This window comes from Oryzias latipes, chromosome 20 (genome assembly GCF_002234675.1).
Source record: "Oryzias latipes chromosome 20, ASM223467v1".
Classification (NCBI taxonomy): Eukaryota; Metazoa; Chordata; class Actinopteri; order Beloniformes; family Adrianichthyidae; genus Oryzias; species Oryzias latipes.
The window spans coordinates 10,748,033-10,771,984 of record NC_019878.2 but is presented as its reverse complement, the minus strand read 5'-3'; the positions used below and the strand labels follow the sequence as shown (position 1 = coordinate 10,771,984).

General features: G+C 41.5%; 1 protein-coding gene across 1 annotated transcript in view; it reads left to right on the top strand.

Moving 5' to 3' along the window:
- Positions 1-23,952, top strand: part of prkdc (protein kinase, DNA-activated, catalytic polypeptide) — a 49,293-nt gene that overhangs the window by 5,478 nt on the left and 19,863 nt on the right. The window contains exons 9-50 of the mRNA XM_011488768.3: positions 24-54; positions 141-298; positions 386-532; positions 621-785; positions 858-1,026; positions 1,570-1,619; positions 1,746-1,847; positions 2,059-2,205; positions 2,753-2,862; positions 4,056-4,215; positions 4,365-4,451; positions 4,543-4,662; positions 4,954-5,113; positions 5,198-5,307; positions 7,028-7,115; positions 7,198-7,361; positions 7,442-7,594; positions 8,554-8,661; positions 8,752-8,978; positions 9,060-9,154; positions 9,833-9,935; positions 11,623-11,756; positions 11,899-12,129; positions 12,719-12,945; positions 13,031-13,239; positions 13,898-14,030; positions 14,137-14,295; positions 16,360-16,563; positions 16,634-16,822; positions 17,840-17,944; positions 18,028-18,195; positions 18,277-18,404; positions 19,282-19,489; positions 19,581-19,759; positions 20,031-20,199; positions 20,787-20,852; positions 20,929-20,992; positions 21,134-21,282; positions 21,414-21,554; positions 21,655-21,774; positions 21,883-22,026; positions 22,985-23,136. Of these exons, the coding sequence (XP_011487070.1) occupies positions 24-54; positions 141-298; positions 386-532; positions 621-785; positions 858-1,026; positions 1,570-1,619; positions 1,746-1,847; positions 2,059-2,205; positions 2,753-2,862; positions 4,056-4,215; positions 4,365-4,451; positions 4,543-4,662; positions 4,954-5,113; positions 5,198-5,307; positions 7,028-7,115; positions 7,198-7,361; positions 7,442-7,594; positions 8,554-8,661; positions 8,752-8,978; positions 9,060-9,154; positions 9,833-9,935; positions 11,623-11,756; positions 11,899-12,129; positions 12,719-12,945; positions 13,031-13,239; positions 13,898-14,030; positions 14,137-14,295; positions 16,360-16,563; positions 16,634-16,822; positions 17,840-17,944; positions 18,028-18,195; positions 18,277-18,404; positions 19,282-19,489; positions 19,581-19,759; positions 20,031-20,199; positions 20,787-20,852; positions 20,929-20,992; positions 21,134-21,282; positions 21,414-21,554; positions 21,655-21,774; positions 21,883-22,026; positions 22,985-23,136 (5,933 nt within the window). The remainder of the gene's footprint in view (positions 1-23; positions 55-140; positions 299-385; positions 533-620; positions 786-857; positions 1,027-1,569; positions 1,620-1,745; positions 1,848-2,058; positions 2,206-2,752; positions 2,863-4,055; positions 4,216-4,364; positions 4,452-4,542; positions 4,663-4,953; positions 5,114-5,197; positions 5,308-7,027; positions 7,116-7,197; positions 7,362-7,441; positions 7,595-8,553; positions 8,662-8,751; positions 8,979-9,059; positions 9,155-9,832; positions 9,936-11,622; positions 11,757-11,898; positions 12,130-12,718; positions 12,946-13,030; positions 13,240-13,897; positions 14,031-14,136; positions 14,296-16,359; positions 16,564-16,633; positions 16,823-17,839; positions 17,945-18,027; positions 18,196-18,276; positions 18,405-19,281; positions 19,490-19,580; positions 19,760-20,030; positions 20,200-20,786; positions 20,853-20,928; positions 20,993-21,133; positions 21,283-21,413; positions 21,555-21,654; positions 21,775-21,882; positions 22,027-22,984; positions 23,137-23,952) is intronic.

Here is a 23,952-nt window from a genome sequence, read left to right as displayed (position 1 = left end):
ACGCACCGTTGTTTCTGCTGCAGATGGAAATGACCCGCTATGCCGTGACCTTTGGTAAAGTGCTCTTTTGCTGCTTTTCTTTTGGGTAACGTCAGAAAGTTTCAGAAGGATCAGTGTGTTTCTTGCTGCTTCTCAAACAGCGGGGCTCAGGCTGATTGGCAGACATGCAGCCCAGTTCAGCAGCTGCCTCATGGAGCACCACCGAGCTTTGTTTGACACCATGTGCAAGCTGTGTGGTCACATCAACGGCGAGATGAAGAAGACCAGCTACTATGCTCTGGAAGCCTTTCTCAAACAGGTAGAGCTTTTTTCAAATCCTCCATTCTGTATTCTTGATTTCTTTTGCCTCTGAATGCTCTCCCCCTACTTTGCGTCTTTCTTCCAGGTTGCAATTTTGGTGGCTGATAATATAGAAGAGCACAAAAGCAAGTTGAAGTTCTTCATGCAGAAGTTCTGCGGCATCATCAAAACCATGGAGTCCACACACAAAGAGCTGTCCATTGCCATACGGGGATATGGATTCTTTGCAGGGGTGCGTTTCCTCGCCTTCTCTCGTCACTTTCTAGTCCAAGTTCTGCATCACATTTTTCTGATTACACCTGTTTGTTTTCCTCCTGCAGCCATGCAAGAAAGTGTGCCCACAAGATGTGGACCTGATGTACACGGAGCTCATCCAGCGCTGCAAGCAGATGTACCTGACGGAGTCTGACGGGGAGGACGACAGCTTCTACCAACTGCCTAGCTTCCTGGACTCCATAGCCAGTGTCATAATCCACCTGGACAAGGTAACAGACCCATCATTATGGAGGGATTTGGGACCACACATGATGTGTAACGCCTCCTGTGCCCAATTTTAGATTCCAGAGGTGTATACTCCTCTGCTGGAGCGGCTGCTTGTTGTGCAGATTGACAGCTTCCCTCAGTACAGCGAGAGGATGCAGGTAACCTGCAGCAGGTCCATCATTAAGGTGCTGGTGGCCATGGCCTCCAAAGGGCCTGTTCTGTGGAGTTTCATCAGCTCTGTGGGTACGTGCATGGGGATTATTGTGATTTTTGATCTGAATTGTGCATAAAGAATAAGCATTTTTATGTTTGAAGGTTGTGTTTATTTGCTTGTAATAGTAGCGAAAAACCACAGATAAGCTGTTTAATTAAGCTATTTAATCTCACATGGGTTTCTAGAAGCCATGTGAGATTAGAATTTACTGGATTTCTCAGCTCAGCTGAACTGCAGAATAATAAGAATGAGTTTTTTTGTAAATATTTATAATAAAATGAACTGTATAGAATAAAGATAAATATTTATTTTATAATATTTATGCTGTGAAAGAAACAAAGTTTGAATATAACAGCCAAATTCCTAATTTTCTCCATTCCAAAACTGACTTTGCTTAGTTTTTAAAGAGTTTTTATATAAATAATAATAAAATAAATGTAGCAACACAGGATCTGCACCAAACAGGATGCCCAAAACTACTAATTCCTTTTTTCTTCTGTGTTTGACAGCTTTTGTTTGATCTTATTCTGCATAAAATCTGTGATTCACTTTTTTATTTTTTCTCATTTTAGTGCATCAGGGCTTGATTCGAGTCTGTTCCAAGCCTGTGGTCGTTTCTGAGGTCAGTTGCCTTTTGAATAAAATGCCACAATTTTTTATTTTTTTTGGAAATGGACTTCCCTCGTACACAAAACAGAGACAAAACAAATACAGAAAACTCTTCTTTTTGGTCTCTTTCTCTTTGCAGGATGCTGAGTCTTCCCAAGTTAGAACTGGAAACTGGAAAATCCCATTAAGTCAAAACTATCTGCCTCTTTACAAAGGGCTCTTAGACTGTGATCAGTTAAAGGTGCTGTTCCTTTTTTCTTTTTTCATTCTTATTCTTTTTGTTGCTTGCACATATTTATACAGTTGAAAGACCTTTTACCTTACTTTTAGCAGCTTTTTTTTTTTAATTAGCTATTTTTTAAAAACATCAGTTTTATTGGTAGAAATGGGTCAGTAAAACTAAATCTGTCACTAGTTTGATGCAGTTTCTCTTTTCTTGTGTTGCTCTGCAGGATTCTGGGTTTTTGGAAGGAGCTTTTGAAAGTCAGAACGCTGCTCTGGGGTCTTTGAGCCGCCTATTGTACGACGAGCTGGTGAAGTCCATTCTTCGTATTGTGGAGAAGCTGGACCTGTCTGTGCAGAAATTACATGGGGAGGAGGTGAGACGTCTGTCTGCATGTACCAGGTTTATGCTGAATAAAAAATTAGAGTTTTTGTAGTTGTTACACCTGTAGGCTGTGTGGAATTAATTCTCTGGATTTAATACATTTAAGTAAAACAGTAAAAGCTTTATTATATACATAATAGCACTTTTATATATCTTGTTTTAAAGCCCAAAGCGCTTTACAGTCCCTACCACCCACACACATTCATACATGGCAGCTCTGCTGTCTTACACTGACACCAACTTATAACCACCAGGCACGAACTGGTACGATGAGGAGTGAATGAATAATGGACACATTGTAAGCGCTTTGAGCCAATCCATTATTATTTTATCAACAAAAACTAAAGGGTGACCAGAGCTGCAGGTTTATGTCAAACACCCTCCACAGGGTAACAAAAAAGATGTACATTTTGAATAAACTTTGTTCTCAACCATCAGTTTCCTACAAAATGGACATTATTTATGTACATCTGAATGTCAGTGGCCTTATTGGTTAAAAAGAAAAAAGAAAGTGAGGAAACCTGCTCTGTTGTTCTCAGAAACCAGACGACGCTCCCCACATCCTGCCTTCCTCTGACCCCACAGCTCACCTCCTGCCCAACAAAGTCAAAGACTTCACTGCCTTCATCAACCTGGTGGACTTTTGCAGGTACTTTCTTCCTCGGAAGTGGCACATCATAGCTGGAGGGTTTGGATTTTTCCTTCTTGTGTGATGCTTGCAGAGCATGTCCAGTCTGAAAACGCCAGCAGATCATAGAATGCGCATTTAGTGTATGGTGTTCACACTGGAGTGTCGCTACCCGATACTAGCGCATGTCCACCACGTACAGTTGGAAGAGGCTTGGTGTGAAATGTCATAGCGGTGCAAATCTGGTGAATTTTGCTCCAGGCTTTGTCTTTCACACCTTCTATTCTGATAAATGAAAGACTTGGTGTCATAGAACTCCAGCCAGACACAAACTGGAATTATTCATTTCTCCTCCATGATCATTTTTCAAATCGATCATGGACACCATCCATTCGTCGCTACCAAATCCAAATCCCTGGTGTGTGAATGTGTGTGAATGTTGCAGTGGTGGTCAGAGGGACCGTAGGCGCGAACTGGCAGCCACGTCACCAAGTATGAATGAGGAGTGAATGAATAATGGACACATTATAAGCGCTTTGAGCATCTGGAAAAGCGCAGATAAATCTAATCTATTATTATTATTGTTTGACCTGGTTTAACTTTCTTTGTGAGTTCAGTGGCTGCACGTTTTGTACGTTGAGCCCATCAATGGTCGTAAAATCTTGTGCAGCTACACACAAACGCGAGAGTTTTGAACGTGGAAGCTCGAAATGCACATTTATGTTTTTTTACACAACGCATCAAGGTCATAAATCATTCTGTGAAGCAGTAGAGCGAGTTCATCCACAGTTGTTTCTACAGGCATATTGTAAGCGACAGGTCGTGGCGAATACTAAAAACAACATTCTAGGTTAAGTAAAGTCAAAGTAAGTGAGATGCAGGCCTGTCATACCGACTTTTCATTTTTTTAACCGGAGTGATAAGTGCACGGACATGGCAGCCGAACTATTAGAAATTATAAAATGAGACAAACGGAACGTAGCCTCTGTGATCATCCTATGGGCACGTACCCCAGGCACCACAATGGTACATTCCATTTTTACCACAGTCTTGTGCTTACCTTAGGATACAGCCACTCTTCTCTATGAACCAAAAATAATAGATTTTCTTCAATTCAGTTTTATACTAAAGCCCATTATTACAACGATGGTCGTCTCAATGAGCGTCGTACCTGTAATGGGATAATAAACATGAAGGACTTTCTCCCTCTGCAGTGATCTGCTGCTGAATAAACACATGGAGTATTTCCATTCCTGGGTGTTTCCTTTGAGCCACGAGCTTATCCTTCACTCCATCCGAAATCCTCTCATCAGTGGCTTTTACAAGTTGCTCTCTGTGACCATGAAAATCACCAAGAGAATCAAGTACTTTCAGGTAAAACTGCAATATCCGTTCAGTAAATCCTACACTTGAATGCGTTTGTTTCCTTTACTTTAGGTCTAAATGTTGTCTGTTTGCAGAGCTATTCAAGCCTTAATATGAGGCATATGCAGTGGAATTTGAATTTTTTTCTTCTTCTGCAGGGAGTTGGCCTGACATCGACCTCAGGCTCTCAGAATGATCCAGTGAAAAGCGCTTGTTTTGCTCTCTTCTCGAAGTTCGGAAAAGAGGTTCCCTCTCGTTTGTGAAGTTGCTTGTTTGACAGAATAAATGGAAGAAGTGTTTTGGACTGAGAACATTTGCTTTTTTCCCCCTCTCCAGGTGTGTGTCAGAATGAAGCAGTACAAAGACGAGCTGCTGGCGTCCTGCTTGTCCTTTGTGCTTTCCCTGCACCACAGTATCGTGGCTCTGGACATAAAGGCCTACTGTCCCGCCCTGGAGGTGGGGTTCCTCCACTCACACGGATGTTTGTTACATTTATTCATATCTATTTTTATGTGAATAACCTAAAATCCAGATGATTGAAACCATTTTTTAGCCATGTAGAACATCTTGTTTTGATGATGAAAATCAGAAATATTGAGTCTGACTCGGCTTTAATACGAAAACTGTAATTTGTTCATGTTATTTGAGGATTCTGGCTAAATTTATACGATTTTAAGTCATTTCGTTTGAGTTATAAAAGCATTTTAGTTGGATGTTTAAAGGGGCAATTGTGATTTTTGTGTATAGACGGCTTTGAAGTTAGGTTTAAGCCACGCCCCCCTGGCCAGTGCAGCGATCGACGCTCTTGAGGACTGGTCCTTGGGTCTTCCGCTGGAGACGATGCAGCCCGTCTACACTAACGTCCTGCCTCTCCTGGACTGGTACCTGAAAACTTCCTCCACCGACAGTAAGATGGAGAAATTCCTCCTGTCAGCTTTGCGTTTTTTCTTCTTCCTGATCCCAGCCAAACTAAATACGCCGTTCACTTTAGATCAAGATGAGAACAAATGGGAGGTGATGTCATCCCTCTCCTCAAGAAGTGACAGAGGATACAGCAAAGTGATGACAAGGCTCCTGAAGAAATCCAGCCAGCTGTCTGTGGTAATAATGCACACATTTTAGTAAATGTATCATGATGTCCCACCTAAAAGCAGATTGTTTAAATAATAGAATAGAATACAAATTACTTGGATTTACCTTGTTAGCATAGCTCAACTAAAATCAGCAGATAGATAATAAACAACAACATTAATTATTGTCTAGTGTCTATGTCTATATTGTGGAGGCTGATAGCTGACAGGAAGAAAGATCTTCCTTCAGCGAGTTGCTAGTCTGACTGAAGGAGCTCCTCAGTGCAGCCTCAGTCTCATGCAGATGATGATGATGAAGAGGATTGTCCATGATTGATTACAGTTTCTATAACATCCTCCTCTCACCCTCCACATTCACAGACTCTAGGGCAGTCATATCCTATCCCCCAGGCCGCAGAGAAATAGAATACAACCTACATTTCTTTCTGTTTTATTTGTAATCTGATCCTGAAGTAAGTCTTATTTTGGAAAACTACCGGGTTCTTTCCACCACTTCCCACTTATTCTAAACACGTGTCAAGTCACTCGGTCTTGTGTTTGGGGTCGGCTGCTCCGACCACGAAATTGAAACCCCCAAAGCTAGCAAAGTTAACAAAAAACAATCTTATTTGGAAAGTTTCCTTTGCCAAAAAAAGTGCCAAAGATGAAACAGAAGAAGAGCGTTGAACTTCAAAATAAAAGAAATCTGCATTTAAAATGCAAAAACCCGGAGTCTTCACTCTCATTATGCACTGATTTTGACATATGTTCCCACACATCATAATAATGCATAATATTCAGCAACTGGATCTCTAATGTTATGAGGATGCTGCCAATAAAGTTGTTTAAATGGTGGATTCACGTTTATGATTACATTTAGAAAATACAGTTTTTCTGGTTTTGTTTTTGTCCGTTGCACCTTAAAAGTCAGATGAGGCTGAAGTTGGCGTCTGAGTGTACAGATGAAGTTTAAAGCACCTGCACATATTTTTGATGAGGATAAAGATAAACTTTCCCCTCAAAAGTTAAGGGAAGCTTGAGGGAAATATTGTGAAAATATTGTCTGGCATTAAACCGGCCCGTGGCCTGAAAAAGGCTGGAGGCCATCGCTCTAGTGGACAGACCAGAGCTGGAGTTTGTCGATCCTGTTCCTGTCAGTGCAACCGCCCCCTCAGCAGCTCACCTCCATGAAGAGGGCAGGTGCAACAACACTAACATAAATAATAGCTTTAAGAGTCCTGCAAACTCTGACTCTAGTCTCTTCAGCCTATCCTGCGATCTCAGGTTGCATCTTCTCCGACATTCTGTTGTTGCCAAGCAAAAACGGCGTATTATGTTAACGATGCACCCTCAGGCTGCTTCAAACCCAGAAGTGGTGGAAAACAGTCTAAAAAGGAATAGCAGGCATGCTACCGCCCGCGCTCTTAAAAAAAAAAGCTGCCATAGCTAAGACGGAGCTATGATAAAAGACAGCCTACCATGGCATTTTTGGGGAAATAAATAAATAAATGGTTTGAACTTAAAAACAGCAGAATCAGAAACAAAATCTCTGATTACGGTAGTTTCTTTGTAACATTAATCTAAGGGAAAGAATTAACTCCACTTCCTGTATGCTTCTTCTCTAAACTTTTACATTCACTTTTGCTGCAGCTGTTTCCTACAGAAACCCTGAGTCGTAAATTTCTAAGGTGGATGCTTTCAAAACATGTAGACCTTGAATTACAAGTGCTTGACCTTTTGTCCGCTTGCAGGAAGATGCTCCCCTCACTAAGGTTAGACTCCGGGTGGTGAAGCTGCTCGGCCATCTGGGAGGGAAGTTTAACCGGAACCTTGTGACGGGTATGTCTCTATACAAAGACCGGATCTGCAGGATTTGTCAACACTTTAGAGAAATGCGATGCATCTTATGATCGGTCTGCAGTTGTCTCCTCTGAAGAAAAGATGAAGAAGTTTGTCGCCTGGGACTCTGAGAAAAGACTCAGCTTTGCGGTTCCTTTCACCGATATGAAGCCGGTCATCTACCTTGATCCATTTCTGCCTCGCATCAGCGAGCTGGCCCTGTCAACCAGCGATCGACAGACCAAAGTATGTCAGTCAGATGCCACCTTTATAGCTGTCCTCGTCCCCGCGGTTCAGGAACTTGTCCAATGTTCTTGTCTCAACAGGTAGCAGCCTGTGAGCTGCTCCACAGCTTGGTGGTCTACATGGTTGGAAAGAGCGCTCAGATGGTTGAAGGAGAGAACAAACTACCGCCAATGTACAAGCTGCACAAAAGACTCTTCCCTGTGCTGCTGCGCCTGGCTTGCGACGTTGATCAGGTCCGTCCATCAAACTGACCAAACTCCCACAGGGCCCTAAACGTTTCAGACTAAATCAGACTTAAGAGGAATTTCATCATCATTTAGAAGCAGAAGAAAACTTTCAATTAGCTTTCATTTTCTCCCTTTCCAATGAAAAGCATCTATCTGCTTAGAAATAGCAGTTTAAGAGTATATTGCAGTTATTTCAGGAACAATGCAACCGCCCCTGTCTAAACACATCTTAAATTGAACTAAATATGGAACACATGTTCTGCAAATACCTTACTCTGGTAATCATTAAGACCTTTGTGATTCGGATTCACAAATGAACACATTTTAAATCAACACTGAATGAAAAAGAGAAAAAAACTAAATTCCTGATATCAAACAAACCTGAAAGAAGAGCTGTTTTCTGCCTCAAAAATGCAACAAAAAAATGGCATCAGAGGAAAACTAGTCGATGGAGTTTATTAATTGATGTTGCATCTTAGTAAAAATCAATTAAAATTGATAAAACAGTATTTTTTCAAAAACAGGCTGCTTAGATATAAGTCAAAAAAATTTTCCCCATTGGCAGATTTTCTTAAAATAAACTAAAACATTTGCCAATGGAGTAAGAAAAGAATTATTTTTTTTAGAAAAACTTTCTAGTTTTCTCAAACTAAGATTATTTTGCTGTTTAAATTTTTTCTTGGGAAGATTATTTTTCTTGCAAGACGGAAAACAATACTTTTTTTTTCTTTTTTACATTTTTTTCTGCTTTCTGAAGTTTCTGTTTTTGCAGTGCTGTTCTAAAAAGAGCTAAAAATTATCCCAATCTTTGAGCACATCCTCCTGAACTACTTTTTTTTTTCTGATGGATAATTTAGTGGCTTCAAAATGACTTGCGTTGGGCCAACAAGCCTGACGGATGTTAAAATCTGCCCAGTCATGCTATAAAACAGTTGAGCTGATGGTTTCCTGAATTTCTCTTCCAGGTAACCAGGCAGCTTTTTGAACCTCTGGTCATGCAGCTGATTCACTGGTTCACCAACAACAAGAAGTTTGAGAGTCAAGACACAGTAGCTGTTTTGGAGGCCATTGTGGTGGGTGATGATGCTCTATGACCATCTCAGTTGCCCCACCAGCATGTTTATAAGCTTCATTTGAACCCTTTTTTTTTTTTAATTGTTCAGGATGGCGTGGTTGACCCCATGGACAGCACGCTGAGAGACTTTTGCGCCCGCTGCATCGAAGAGTTCGTCAAATGGTCGATCAAACAGACCACCCCCAAGCAGCAAGAGAAGAGTCCTACTAACATGAAGTCCTTGTTTAAGCGCATCTACAGCCTGGCGCTCCACCCCAGTGGGTTCAAAAGGCTTGGGGCTTCTTTAGCATTCAACAGTATCTACAGACAGTTCAGGTCTGTCGTTGCTTTTATTTCAGTTTAAGTTCAGTTTACCTACACATTGCTGGCTTAACTGGACTGTTTTTGATGTCACAGGGAGGAAAACTCGCTGGTGGAACAGTTTATTTTTGAGGTTCTGGTTGTTTTTGTGGAAAGTTTGGCTCTGGCTCACTCGGACGAACGATCTCTGGGTAAATGTTCTTTCAAATCTGCTATTCAGATCTAACATTCAGGTTTACTTTCAGCTGTAAATGTTATCCTGTCATAAAGCTAGAGAAAGTAAATGAACAACAATAGATGCACAGTAATAATCAAATGCACTCTCTTTACTTAATGTCAGGAATTTAGATAATTGCAGTAAATAGACTAAGCCACCTCGGTAATGCCCTTAGGCAGTGTGGAAACGCACACTTTGGGCTTCCGCGTTAAAAACTGTCCTGCTCATGCGACCATTTTTGGGCTTTACCTATATATCGCACGTTGAAAGTTAAAATCAGGCTGAACCAATCAGGGACTCTGATTTGGTAGCGACGTATGGATGGCGTCCCTTTTAATTTATTAGTGCCAACTGTTAGACAGTTGGTCATGGAGAAGAAATGAATAGTTGTGGTTTGTGCTCGGCCGGAATTATGACACGAAGTCGTTCCTATATCAGAATGGAGCTGAGAAAGAAAACGCCTTTTCCACCTGGTGGCAGACATGTGCTAGTAAACAGTAGTAAATATAAAAGAAGTCCCTCCCAGCTCGTCCAGTGTGAACACTGTTCTGAAACTGCATTCAGAATTGATTGCCTTCTTGAGCGCACGTCACATTCCCACAGTGAACGTATCATATCGCTGATAATCTTACAGCTGCTTTCTGAACTGCAGGCACTCTGCAGCAGTGTGGCAGTGCCATCGACCATCTGAAGAGAATCATCAAACAAAAGGCCCCCAGTCTCAATCAGCACAATGCAAAGCGACGCATCCCAAGGTTGGTAAAAATTTTGAGATTTTTGTAGTTGGCCTGACATCGACCTAGTTTTTCCAATAAACAAGTTTAAGAGGGTTTTTTTCTGAGCCCTTTTAGATTCTTTTATTTCTTTTAAATTAATTTAACCTCTAAGGATGATGATGAAGCAGCAGCGAATAAAGACTGTTTATTCTTTGGTATAAAAGGGATTTAAGAAAAGTTTCAGGTAAACATTAATAAATATATAAAGAGTATAAAAATAGTCATTTTAATTTAAGAGTTTCTTTTTTCAGCCATAATTAAAGGAAATAATTTCAGTCATGACTTTCATCCGTTTTTTATGCCCTCAGAAGCAACTTTTTGAAATGCTCTTAGGTTCATTAAGGTTTTTGCAAAACTTTTTGTGTATGGACTACCACCGGGAATGTTCGATTGTCGTTTTTGTGGGGAAGTGTTTGTAAGGAAAATGTAAGCTAAATACATTTCTGACGTACAGTGATGCTGTCAGATGGTGCCATACGCCACACTATAGTCCAGGGGGGGGGCAAACTATGCCCCGGTCGGCATTTGTTAAACTATTTAACGTGGCCCATCAAACTGGAATAACTTATGTTGATAGCCCATATCATTGTTTGATTTTTGTCTGTGACTCTGGTGTCTCCCCATAGACGGTCCTCTACAAGTAAACTGAACTTTTAGGTGCAGAAAGTTATGTGGTGTTGGAAGATTTGTTGTTTTTCTGACATTCGTGTGTGTTTTCCGAGTTGGACGGTCACGTTTCCGATCATTCCAACACCGCATGAACGCAGCATTTCCCTATGTTTGTCGTTTCCCCTGAGGAACATCAACCTATCGGTGCAATTGGCACTAAAATGAGAACAAAAAGTCACACATTTTGAAATAAAAAAATAAAATAATTTTCTGTTTTAAAATATATATGTTTATTTTATTGAATTTTGGCCCAGATTCCATGTTATTTCTTTCTCTGAAACACTCCATGCATCTGCTCCTGGTCCGGCCCTTCTGTTAAATTTTGGAGCCCTTTGTGGTAAAAGAGTTTGCCCACCCCTGCTCTAGTCATTAGTGAGATGCATGCACTGGCTTCTTACTGACCAAGCCCAAATGCTGCACGCACGGGTGTGCAGGTAATACACAAGTGCCAATAGGTTCTCCACACAAACTACTCTCTGATTGTCTAATTTGCTCATTTCTAACAGACAGACTACAAGCACGGAGTGCACATTCATCCCTTGAACTGCGCAAACAGGCCCCTCGCGCAGTGTCTGCATTTCCATACCTCACCCTTACTTACCCCTACGTGTCGTTTAAATGTTCTCTATGACCTGCTGCTTGCAGCATTCCTGTAAAAAAATGATAGGGACATTTCTGCCTTATGAGTCCACCCAGTGATCTATGATCTTAAAATTTAATGCGGGCCACGGGTGGATACAGCCCATATCCACCCGTACAGATGCTTGTGACTAAGGAACAAGACTTCCACCTACTCCAATATGCAGGGGAACTCCTAGACATGGACACATCAAAGAGATGTGTCAGTGTCTCTACAAGGGCTTCATAGATCCAGATGTCAGGCTGTGAGGCCTGAATGGTCATCTTAACAGGCCTCCACCAAGATGAGAAAGAGACGGAAAGAAAACAGTGATCCATAGGAAGTCTGCATGTAACATTACGATCTTGTTCCTTTCAGGGGTTTTCCCGCGGACGTAAAGCTGTGTCTGTCAGACATGGTGGTATGGCTTCTGGAACAATGCGGTCGACCCCAAACTGAGTGTCGCCACAAATGCATGGAGCTCCTCTACGAATTTATTCCCCTTCTTCCAGGTCAGAACGCATCTAAGAAACCTAAATTTGGTCAATTTGATCAAATACAGTACAAGTCGAAGAGTGACCATTGATATTTCCTTTTTGTTGTCTGTGGAACACATTTTACTGTCTGATGGCGTTTCTGTTGTTTTGGGCTCAGAAAAGAGATCCCCGCCTCAGTGGCTGGACGGCATGCTGAAGGATCGGGGAAATGACCTTCTAGTCTTGTGTTTTGAGGGTGGTGGCCTCCTCTCCCAGCCCACTCTCAGGGATGTGACGAGTCCTTTCAGTGTCCGAGCCACCCTGCAGTGGATGGACATGTTGCTGGCCGTTTTGGATTGCTACAACACCTTCATCAGCTTACACATCATCAAACCTCAGCATATTCTCAGTAAGTTCTGTCTAGAATGTATTTCCTCACCACAGTGTCAAATCATCTTCTGATCTACTGTAAAAAAAAAAAAGTCCCAGGGGTCCTTTAATTATAATTACCGAATGCCGTTTTTAGCCATAATCAAAAAACCTGTTGTGCAGAGCAACGCCGCCGCCCTTCCTGTCACCCATAACTGAAGGTTTTTTGTGCCTCTAGCTTTAACAACAGCGGTAGAACAAAAATGGCAACCCAAATTGAAGCTATCCAGCTGTACAGTTTTGAAGGAGACGCCAGATCGGATGAGGAGACGTAGATCAATTCGTCTACAAGTGGAGACATCATAAAGGCACAGAGCAGGGAGCTTGTGGCCTGTCCAGTGTATTTTCTAGGCCACAAATACTCTATTTCAAACTGAATTTCTTTCGTCTGCTCCTGATTCAAAACAGTTTGAATAAAGAAATTCTCAAAAATGCAGTTTTAATCAAAATTTTATTTAGATATGTCCATCATGAAAAAAATGCTACAAGACTGTGTTAAAAACGCCAAAAAAAACCAAACATTTTCATCAGAGTCGGATATAAAAGCCCTTTTTTGCTTTGTTTTCTAGGCTGTAAGGATAAGTCGAGCTTCCTGAAAGCAACACATTTCTTTCTAACTGAGCTTGCGACCCGGGAGCTTGCCGCAGCAGAGAGCTGCTTCCTTTTCGGAGAGAGAACCTCTCATTTCAGTCCAAGGGAGGTGGATCAGTACAACTACAGCAAGTGTACCATCATTGTCCGGCTGCTGGAGTTTGCCTCCATGATCCTTGTCAAAGGAGATCAAGAGTTTTGGCAGGTATCTACCCATTACAGACAAACAGTAGAGACAAACCTCCTTTGAAAGTTTTATATTCCTAATCTCTTCTAAACGTTCTACGCAGCTTCTGGAGCCAGAGATTTTTTGTGCGATTTTCTTTGAGCTGACTGCTGCAGTGGTGTGTGAGCCTTCCTCTGTCGGCTTCAACATTGCCGATGTGGAGGTGATGAAAAACCTCCCGGAGGTGTGCGTTCCTCTGCTTAAGGTCTTGCTGGCGTCCCCCTTCCGCAGTCGTCTGGAAAGCAGCTTACGGATGAAAATTTCCCGCAAAAGGTGTGAACTCTAGCTTAGCTTTCCTTCTGACCTTACTTAACTACATATAACCATTCGTGTCATATATGATGACCCCTATCTCAATACCATGATAAAAACAGTCCTTAAAAACCTATTGTAATGAATTTGTTCCATGTTTTCTTCCCTGTGGTTCATCATCATTCCACTGGGGGCAGTAGAGGGGCTTTTCCTGTGATTTAAAAATGGCTGCCTCCGTGAAATTTAAAGAACACTTTGGGCGGGAAACGTTTAATTTGTAAAACTTTATGATGAGAATAACCCGTCTATTGTTAATTTTATAAATGACTACTTGTATTGAAAAAAGCCTAAATGTGTTTCTAATTAATTCTTTATAACAGTAAAATGTGTGTATCAAATTTGAGACATTAGGTAAAAAAGGTCAATTTTCCCTGAAAAATCGTGTTAAATATTTTTTCATCCTAAACTAGTATTGTTGTGATCAAAAACTGACCAAATCAGTGAACGGATCATATTTTATACTACTTTAATGTTATTACAAAAATGATTCTGCAAATTCTTTTGTGGATTTCATCAAAGGGTTTCAAAAACATCCTAATTCCAAAAATATTGTATTTTCTTAGCGTTATGGGCTTTACACTTTCCTTTTTCTACGATTTATTTCCGATTTTTGGTACAGTGTGGAGGACCTGTGTGCTGTAGACCTGTATCATTCAGACACTCCGAGTCGCCACGGCCAAATGGAAATGGTGCTTTCTTCCTGTAAACAGATGCACAAAGCAGGATTCCTCAGCTCGATTCTGCACAGCCAGGTGTGAGCTTTAAGTCCACGGTTTGATGTCACATCACAACACTTTTCTGCATTTTTCCTACTCAATACATGATCATGTTTGTGTCCTTATCTTTTTCTTCTTTAAGGATTCGGAATATGCCAAATCCCTTGCATCCCAGCTTCTCATGACGGTGTATAAGGGCATCGCTCCAGGAGAAGAAAGGAAAGCTCTCCCATCTTTGGATGTTAACACCAAAAGAATAGCAGATAGTTTGCTTCAGCTCTCATTTTCTTTCAGCCAGCAGGTAAGCAGACATTCTTAACCCCTTGTGCTATCTTAGATGACCCCACCCTTACATTGATGTGTTCTCCCTACCATGACAAAGGTGGATAAAGGTGGAAAGATTTCATGTAATCAATGGACACCAGTGAAGATCACAAATCATTGAAGAAAAAAGGTTCAGAGAACTGTCTGGTGGGTCTAGATCAGTGTTTTTCAACCAGTGTGCCGCGGCACACTAGTGTGCCGTGGGAGATGGTCAAGTGTGCCGTGGAAAATTGCCCCCATTAACTGATCTAAAAACATTTCCCATCAGGAAATCAGCTCTTTGTTCATCCAAACAGGTCCTGATAAAACACTGAGTAGTTAGGAATATGAAAGATCATAAAATACTTTTTTCTTTGTGTTTATTTGATTCTATTAAAGACATTTTGATAAGAATGATGGTAACGCGATTTAGCTGCAGCTATAACTGTTTTCTGAAAAGTCCTGCAGCTTTTACCGTCTCCACGACTCCACCAATCATTCTTGAAGGCTTAATCACATGTCATCAGTCTGACCAATCAGAAGTGTTTAAAGTATTCACTTCCTTGTTCCAATTTAGCTCATAACTCACTCAGTTCCAACAAAAACACCAGCTAAAGCTCGTCTTTAGCGGTGTAGCTTTCCACAGAATCCGGTATCAGACCGTGGAACAAGTGAACAAAACCATGAAGCTCAGAGAGGAGAGTCTTTCTGCCGTTTTCGGCAACGAACATACAGTTTGTATGTAACTTAACTTTTATTACATCTTTTAGAAAAAAACATCTGCAACTTCCTGCTTTTTCTGCCACAATTATCACAAAAATGCACGTCAGATTGCCGGGGGCGGGGGCTGTAGATCAAAACAGACTATGAGTTTCTGCTTTTTTTTTTTTTTTTTGGGATGCTGGTGTGCCGCGGGATTTTTGTCAAGGTTAAAGTGTGCCGTGGCTCAAAAATGGTTGAAAAACACTGGTCTAGATGACCCAACTCCCAATGTTAAAGTGCCTAGGATAGCACAATGGTTACAGATGCATTCACACCTAACACGATTCGGGCAGCGGGGAGGGCCACTTTCAATGATAAGTCAGTGTACAGACGCACCAGGAGCGATGCGCTGATCGGGCGCATCAATCATTGGTCAAGACAGATCACGTTATCCAATCAGAGCTTTGGCCCATGACGTGTTGATAATGTCATCAGCGGGTGGAGTCCAAAACCAACACGGAGGAGAATCTGATCGTCCTCCTCTGGTACTTTGATCATTTCTTTTTTGCGTTGAGACAATGAATTTTTTTTTTTGTTCCTCGGACTATTGCTGGACGGCAAACTGGGTCACAGAGGCAGGAAGAGAAAGTCCCAGTAAAAGTGGCTGTCATGCAGTAGATGGTGAATCTCACCACACTGGGAGAGTCTCTCTCATGAATCCAGATCTTAACAAAATAAATAAACCTTATCTGTCTGCGTCATTCATGTCTTCTATGCATTGTTAAAGAGATATACGGTCAATGCTTCCATTTAGCGATGAGGCTAAAAACCTTAGTCTACAACAGTCAGGATTTAGAACACAGTGCACATAAAATAAAAGGCACGCAAAATGTGTTGAAAAAATCTGCGAATCAGCAAGACAGCAAAAGTTGAACCACGATATAGCGAGGGACCACCTTACTTCCTAAAACACAACAATCTGAGTCGGATTCTGATATCAAGTCTTCTAATGCATTTTGGTGGGGACTGAGAATCTTCAGCAGCTGGGTAGCTCGGTTGGTAAGGTGAAAGGCTACCACGCAGAAATGCAGGGTTTGATTCCCGGAGGGGAATGAAGAAATGAACAATGGTAATGGGGCAAATACCATATCAAGCCCCTTAACGCTACTGCCTCCCGAGCTCACCGCGGAGAATATTCTGCAGGATTTATATCATTCTGATGTTTATCTGTCTGAGTTGGTGGAAACTTGAGTGTATGATTAGAAAAACTGTGTCTATAGAAAGGCTCTGATCTAGGACGTCTGCTGTGACTGTCGTGGGGTTAACTTCCTTTTTTGTCGTGAATGCTGTTCTTGTGCAGAGTGAGCAGCTGGTGGATTTGCTCCTCAACACCATCATGCTGTCTGTACCGATTTCTGGCGGCCGAAGCAACAACTTCCTGAGCTTCTCACACGGCGAGTACTTCTACAGCCTCTTCCAGGCCACCATCAATGCAGAGCTGCTGAAGAGTCTGGAGTCCACCGTCCCGCGTCTGATGAAGGCCTCCACTCAAAACCTCACCATGGTAGTTCAGCATCGGTGGAAGCATTTCGGCTTTAGACGTCCCGGTTTTGAGGTGGGCATTCTGTCTTCAGGTGAGCATGCTGCTGAACGGCATGCTGGACCACAGCTTCAGAGAGCGCTCTGTGAGGAAGACTCAGGGGAAAAAGCTGGTTGAAGAGGTGCTGAGAAGGTGGATCAGCCTGCAGCCATGGTGGGAGGGATCTTCATCCACACCGGAGAGCAAGACTGCCACTCTGCTCCTGCTCTCCAAGCTGCTGCAGGTCCAGTATTGAGGAGACAAATAATCAATTAAGACTCAGAGAAAGCTAAAAATATTACAAGATTTTGTTTTTGCTCTAATTTATTTCAAAATCTGGAATGAATAGGACTTAAATCTGCTATTTTGTAGATTCAGTTTTTTTTGGGGTTGCAATACAATTTTGACTTAATAATTAGACGTTTATTTTTTAAACAGGAACATACAATCTAAAATTTCAAAAGAAACCTATATTCTCCATTTGTTCTCTCAATAAAGACTCACACCGATCATCTTTTGATCTATTTCTAAAGCGTTACCATAGCTTCTGCTGAGCGGCAGGAGTTTATTAGGTTGTGGGCAGCACCATTGGTGCGGAGCAACCTTGACCCCTTTCCTCTCCACATTCCTGAGAGCTCTCTGTTTACATGCTCTCCCACTAGCTTACAGCCCCTCACACCCCCAAGCTAACATAATCGACACTACGAAAAATGGCGAGCAATATTGGAGCTATCTAGTAGTAACGTTTTCTACGTAACAAATGCGTCTTTTTTTTAAAACTGCCTTTTTTCGTCTGCTCCTGATTCACAATGATTTGAATAGAGAAATAATTACAATTGTAAGCTTAATTTTCTTTATATATGTTCTCTATTACCAGATAAATGCCATGTTAAAAACACCAAAAACACAATTTTCATCAGAGTGGGTCTTTAATACTTGAATATTGTGAGATTTTTTGTGTAAATCTGACTATTTAAGTCTTGTTGGAATAATTATTTGTCATTGACTGTGATTTTCAAATGGTAATTATGAAGGGAAACCTTACTATTTTTGGTAAAATCCTTTATCCTGAGTCTTTTGGATCTTTTTAGTTGTATGATAAATGTAAATATTTAACTATCTCAAGATATAAAACTTATCTGTTGGTTTTTATTTTCTTTAGTCCAAAAAAATGCAGTTTTAGAGAAAATAAATCACTTATTTTTAACAACTTTTATTTACAACATTGATTTACCCTCAGTTTTTTTTGTTCTCGTTGCAGATTGATTCTTCTGTGTGCTCTGACATTAACCATGAAGCATTCAGGCTGGTGTTCTCCACCTTTACCACGCTGCTGGTAGACACGAGTCTGCCTCTCAACCTTAAGGTAACGAGGCCCTGATGCTGTTTTTTGAGTCTGCGTGTGGGACGTCTTTCCTACGTCATGCTTTGGCTGCATCTCTTGCTCAGAGTCAGGCCCTGCTCGTGCTGCCGTTCTTCACCACGCTGCCAGAGAAACCCCTGGATGAGCTGCAGAGAGCCCTCGACTCTCTGGTGGCGTCTCACTTCCCAATGCAGTCCGACGAGTTTGCCAAAGGCTCGCTACATAGGAACAACTACATGGACTGCATCCGCAAGGTAAGGATAAAACTGGCCTGACAGACTGAATTTAAACAGTTCCTTCAGTTCCCTGACCATCTGGCTGGATCTGGCTTTCAGCTGCTGGATGCTCTGGAGCTCTCCCAGAGCCCGCTCCTGCTCAGGCTGCTTGCTCTGATTCTGTGTCGAGACAGTAAACACATCATGGAAGAGCAGTTTCAGACCTGTTTCCAAAGGGTCGCAAAGAGGTTGGTGAAAATTCTTCATCTGCAGGGGTAATTAGATTCAACCTTTTGCCTACAGCCGTAGAGCCCACCTTATGTCGTCTATGAGAGACTCCACTCATTTTTCCAACCAGAACGATTCCTGCAAAGTTCTTTGCACCGATTGATGGTTCACATTGCGAGAGTAGCACGTAATGTCTTATTTTGTTTGGATTTGCACTTGATGGCTTCAAGATCAACTGTTTTTGGTAACCATAGAGGCTAAGCTAAAATAGATCATCTCTATTTAACTTTCAAAACAGAGTTTTATGTGCAACAAAATAATTTTCCCTAAGACCCACTCTGATCATTTTTTGATCTATTGTAAAAGCTTTCCCAGTGGTCTCTAAAGTAGGATTATGCAGTTTTTAGTCAAAGTAAGAAAAACTTGAATGTTGGTGCAGAGCAACCCCGCCCCCTATTCCCCTCCCCGTTGCAGAGCAGAGTGGAGCAGGGAGCTTGCTGCCTGCCCAGCCTTCTTTCTACATCACAAATAGACTCTTTTTCAAACAGCATGTTTAACATCTACTGATTCACTACGATTTAAATCAAAAATACTCAGAAATGGAATTTGAAGCATAATTTTCTTTATATGTCCTCCATGAAAAAATGCCACAAGAGAATGTTAGATATAAAAATCTGTAGTTGTTTATGACATAGCAGAAGTAGACATTTCATATTTACCTTTTAAGATAGGAGCAAAGCACTGAAACTTTGGGCGTTTTCTGACCACTTTCATAAATAGATTTGGGAAGAAGTTCAGAAAGGTATTTAGGATTTTTCGCAGCAATAGCAGTGAATTATGAGGCTTGTGCTGCTGCTTTAAATAATGTCCTCGCTCTGCTTCTCTTTGTTGGGACAGGTCTAGCAGTGATCGGCAGCTCCAGCTGCTTTGTGGGGTGTACGATGTGATCCAGCGGGGTGACGTTCCCATCAGCTCCATGCTGCAGGCCATGATGGAGCGAGTTCTGCTGCCTCTGGCCTCCAACTGCGGCTCTAAGGCCCTGACTGATTTCTTTGTGGCAAATGTCTTTGATATAATCGCTCTTCTGCTCAGCCGTTTCACCAAGGTTTGAATCTCAACACACAAAATACAATTTTCTAACATGGTGTATGAAGGTAATTTTTTCCGTTTTTTTCTTTTACTAATGATTGTTTCAGTCAAGCGATTCGGCTTTTGAGGTGCAGTTACTAAAAAAAACGGGATGCTTCAAGCTCATGGAGCTCCTGTATTCCCGGCTTTCCAAAGATGAGCTGTACTCCAAAGAGTCCCGCATTAACCAAGGTTACTGCCGCGTCGACCAGACAGAGGGGAAGGAGATGTCCAAGACTTTAATCAAGTGAGTTTGCACAAATATATATATTTTTTTTATACATATTTTGGAGCCAATTTAGTGAGTCTGCCAGGCAAGAGGTCTACAGGAAGTCTAGAGAAAGACCAAAGAGGAGGTTTATGGATGCAGTGCACCAAGACATGAAGGTAGCTGGTGTTAGAGGGGAGGACGTAGAAGGCGGGGCTAGATGGAGGACGCTGTGGCGACGCCTGAAGGGAAAAGCCAAAAGGAAAAGAAGAGGATTTAGTGAGTCTGGATTTTGTTTCACGTCTCTCAGGTCGAGTTTTGAGGCCTTCACTGAAAACATGGCGGGCGAGACTCAGCTGCTTCCACTCAGGAGGATTTATCACTGTGCTGCTTATAACTGCGCCGTCGCTGTCATCACCTGCTGCTTCAATGAACCCAAATTCTACCAGGGCTTCCTCTTCAGTGAGAAACCTGAGAAGGTACATCCCTGCATTAGCAAGATTCCTTTTTACATTCCAGCATTTTCTCATTTAAAATATATTTTAACTCTCTTCTTTAGCTGAGAGCACTAAACATTAATATTTTTTATTTGAAACTATATTCATATCTTAAAGTTGGCATCAGTAACCCTATAATACCAAATGTACTTTTATTTTCTTATTGTGTCATTTAAAAAAACAATGCACTCACAATTTTTTTGACAAATCTAGACGGATGCATGAAGTATTGCACTAAAAAAATGTAAATATAAAATAAAAAGATGTATTTTTCTTTTAGCATAAGCAGATGTGTAAATTATCCTTTCTATTTGCAGGTTTACAATTTGAATTAATTTGAATGTTGCAAATGTATCTCTTTTTACATTTATTCTGTAATTCTTTAATATTTTCTTACTTATTTTTAAACAATCATATACAATTTCACAAATTAGCATTTTGTTTCCAACCTTCAGGCTTTTCTAAATACATTTTTTTATTGTGTTGCTTAATTTTGTTGGGGGGGGAAAAATGCTGTTTGTGATTGAACAAAACTTTTGTTAACATCTTTTGTGTGTCTTTTGGTTTAGAATCAGTTCATTCTGGAAAACATCATTGATGTTGAAAGGGCGTACAGCTTCCCCATTGAAATTGAGGTATTAAAAAAGCTTTTGTTTTTGCTTGTTAAATCTTAGGAATTATCATTCCTCTTATTATTTTTTTTTTTTTTAGGTCCCACTTGAACGGAAGAAGAAATACATCATGATTCGAAAAGAAGTCAGTGAGGAGAACGGAGGTCAGAGCTTAATAAAATAGTTTATTTTCTTCATTGTTATTTTAGCCAATAATCTTATGTAATGTCCAACGTGATGAATGTCTACACAGGTCACTGTAATAAATATCTGATGAGTCGTGTTTTTTGGGGGGGTTTCCATAGAGGCGCCTGTCTATCTGTCCTCACAGTCTTACATGGCGGACAGCAGCCTCAGCGAGGAGATGAGCCAGTTCGACTTCTCCACGGGGGTCCAGAGCTTTTCACTCAGCTCCCAGAACCCTGAGGGGAAGACGCGCACCGTTGCTAAAAGAGTTGGTTGTTTTTCGATCAGAACCTATTTGAATTTTTTGCAAAAAAAGCCATTTTTTTGCGTGGAAAAATGACTATTTAACTTTTTTTTTTTAACACCTTGATGTCTCTATGAATTTGTGCCTGAGTTTAGGAGACTGAGGAGACTCAGGCCTCCCAGGATTCACTGGTGGATCTGGAAATGGACGAGCTAAACCAGCATGAATGCATGGCCACCATGGTTGCTTTGATTGGACACATGCAAAGGAACAGCATAACCCCCCAAATCCAACAGGTCACAGATCACAAAAGACTATTTTATTCTTGAATACTGTAATGACTTCAGTGCTGTTTGCATGCAGGAATTTTCAGAAATTCTTCTCTTTTTAACACAGGGAAGTCTTCCTCATGAGCTTCCGCCATGGATGAAATTCCTGCACGGAAAACTGTTGAAGTCGTCAACTCCCCTCAACATTCGACTTTTCATCTCCAAGCTGATCATCAACACTGAAGAGGTGGATGACCCAATGTGTACTTTTTTGTTTTATTCTAATAACTGTAAATGTTTTGCTGCCCTCCTGCACTTGTTGAAGAATCTCATATTTGGGCTTCATCTTTTGCAGGTTTTTCGACCGTACGCCAAACACTGGCTCGGGCCGCTCCTGCAGCTGGTCGTCTGTGGAAACAATGGCGGCGCGGGAATCCATTTCATGGTGGTGGACATCGTGGTGACGGCGCTGTCATGGACGAGCCTTGCAACCCCAAAGGTCGATCATTATACTTTGAAGATGGAACTCATAGATTTAATCAGATTAAACAGAAGTTAGTTTGAAATCGTTTGTTCTCTAAAAAATAAAGTGAAAAATTGCATGACCTCTGCCCCCCACTCTTGCCCTTCCCTACCCGCCCTTATTGGCTGAGCAGCCGCCACACGCCCATCACTCTCTGCCTCTGCCAGCCTGGTCAGAGCTGCTTGAGAAAATTTCATTTTAAAAAAAAATACCTTTTTTCCAAAATGGCTGCTTTTCTGTTGGCTTTTTCTCCATAGCAACCATTACCTTTTTTGGTCGCCTGGGGGTGACGAACTGATCTATGTAATTTTTAGAAGAATCTGCTAAAGTAAACTTTTGGATTTCCTTTGTAACAGCAGTCTATACTAACCACATTCCTTATACATTAGTACTGGATGTCATATCGTTTTGTTCAGCCTGAGCCAACGATTCATGTATTACGTATTCACAATGATATGGTTAAAAAAATGTGCAATCAACAGGGAACTGACACTTTTGCGAGCTCGCCACACTAAATCTGAAACCCAAATTTGAGGTTTCTCAGGGATTGAAATCCCTAGGAGTTTAAATTCCAAGGTCAGCAACATTTTTTATGTGGTTGTAGACCGAACCTGGTGACGTGTGTGAGTTTTCGTGAAGATTGCTCAAACAAAAGTTTTCTTTTCCCATATTGTGCAAAAATGGGAAAATTGCCAAGTTTCACATGTTGCCACAATATGACCGCCAAACCATAGGTCCTGCAGCCATCCCATAATAATTTCAAAGCTTCCCTTTGGATATCCTGGAGATGTGTTTTAGTTTCATTAGTGGAGTTTGATTTTTTTTTTTGCCCTACAGGAGATTTTTGGATTAATGTTTTGGGACGGTTTCACCTGCTGTGATGTCAGCGTTTTTTGGTGGGGGGTTGTTGATCAGTATGCCATTTTCATTTCAGGGAAACCCCAGAGATGAAGTTCTCGCCAACCGACTGCTGGAGTTTCTGATGAAGAACAGCTTTCACCCCAAACGGGCCGTTTTCCGCCACAACCTGGAGATCATCCGCACTCTGGTGGAGTGCTGGAAAGAGATGCTGCTCGTGCCTTACAGGTGGCGCCAACACTCTTTTAACAGTTCCAAGGCACATGTTTGTCGTACATCACAGAGTAACAGACGAAGAATTCTTTTGAAGAAACAAAAAGGGTTTACAGCTTTTTGTTGATAAAATCCTGATTGTACTCCAGTGCCAAGCTCATTTCTGCCTACCTGAATGAAAAGCTTGGAAATATACGCTGCCCGGCTAAAAAGAAAAAGTCGCCACCCGGATTTAACTGAGCAAACAGATGTAAGCCTCCTATTTCTGCAAGGGCGCTTGTATTTCTGCTATCACCAAGTTATTGAACCCCAACTGGTGCAATGAGTCCCTTCTCAAACCCTAAACAACCACGTTTAAAACTCATCCCTTGGTCCTGTTTGAGACGGGTCAAATTATTGGCAGTGAAACCATCTAAGGAGGATGCAGACATGACTGAAATTGGGTTAAGAACCGTCCAGCGCGTTATTTAAAGCTTGAAGGACAGTGGGGGCCCATCGTCTTTGGAGAAGATCATAACACAATCTAACAGTTGATGCTTTAAACGGGAAGGGAGAAGCAAACCTATTCAATCCCTCCCCTAATATTGGACTGTGTTTCATAAGGAAAGTAAAAACAGTTCCACTTGCACTATGTGAAGTGGAACTTGAGACTGAACTGCTGTGTAGCCTGAAGAAAACCAGTCATCCGTGAGGCTAATGAGAAAAAAGGCTTCAGTTGGCTAGATTGGACGCTGGAGCAGTGCGGTTTGATGGGCCCAGATCATTGAATGTATATGAGAATTGGAGCGCGTGAGTGTGACATCACCCATAGAAAGCAACTTACTTTTGGCG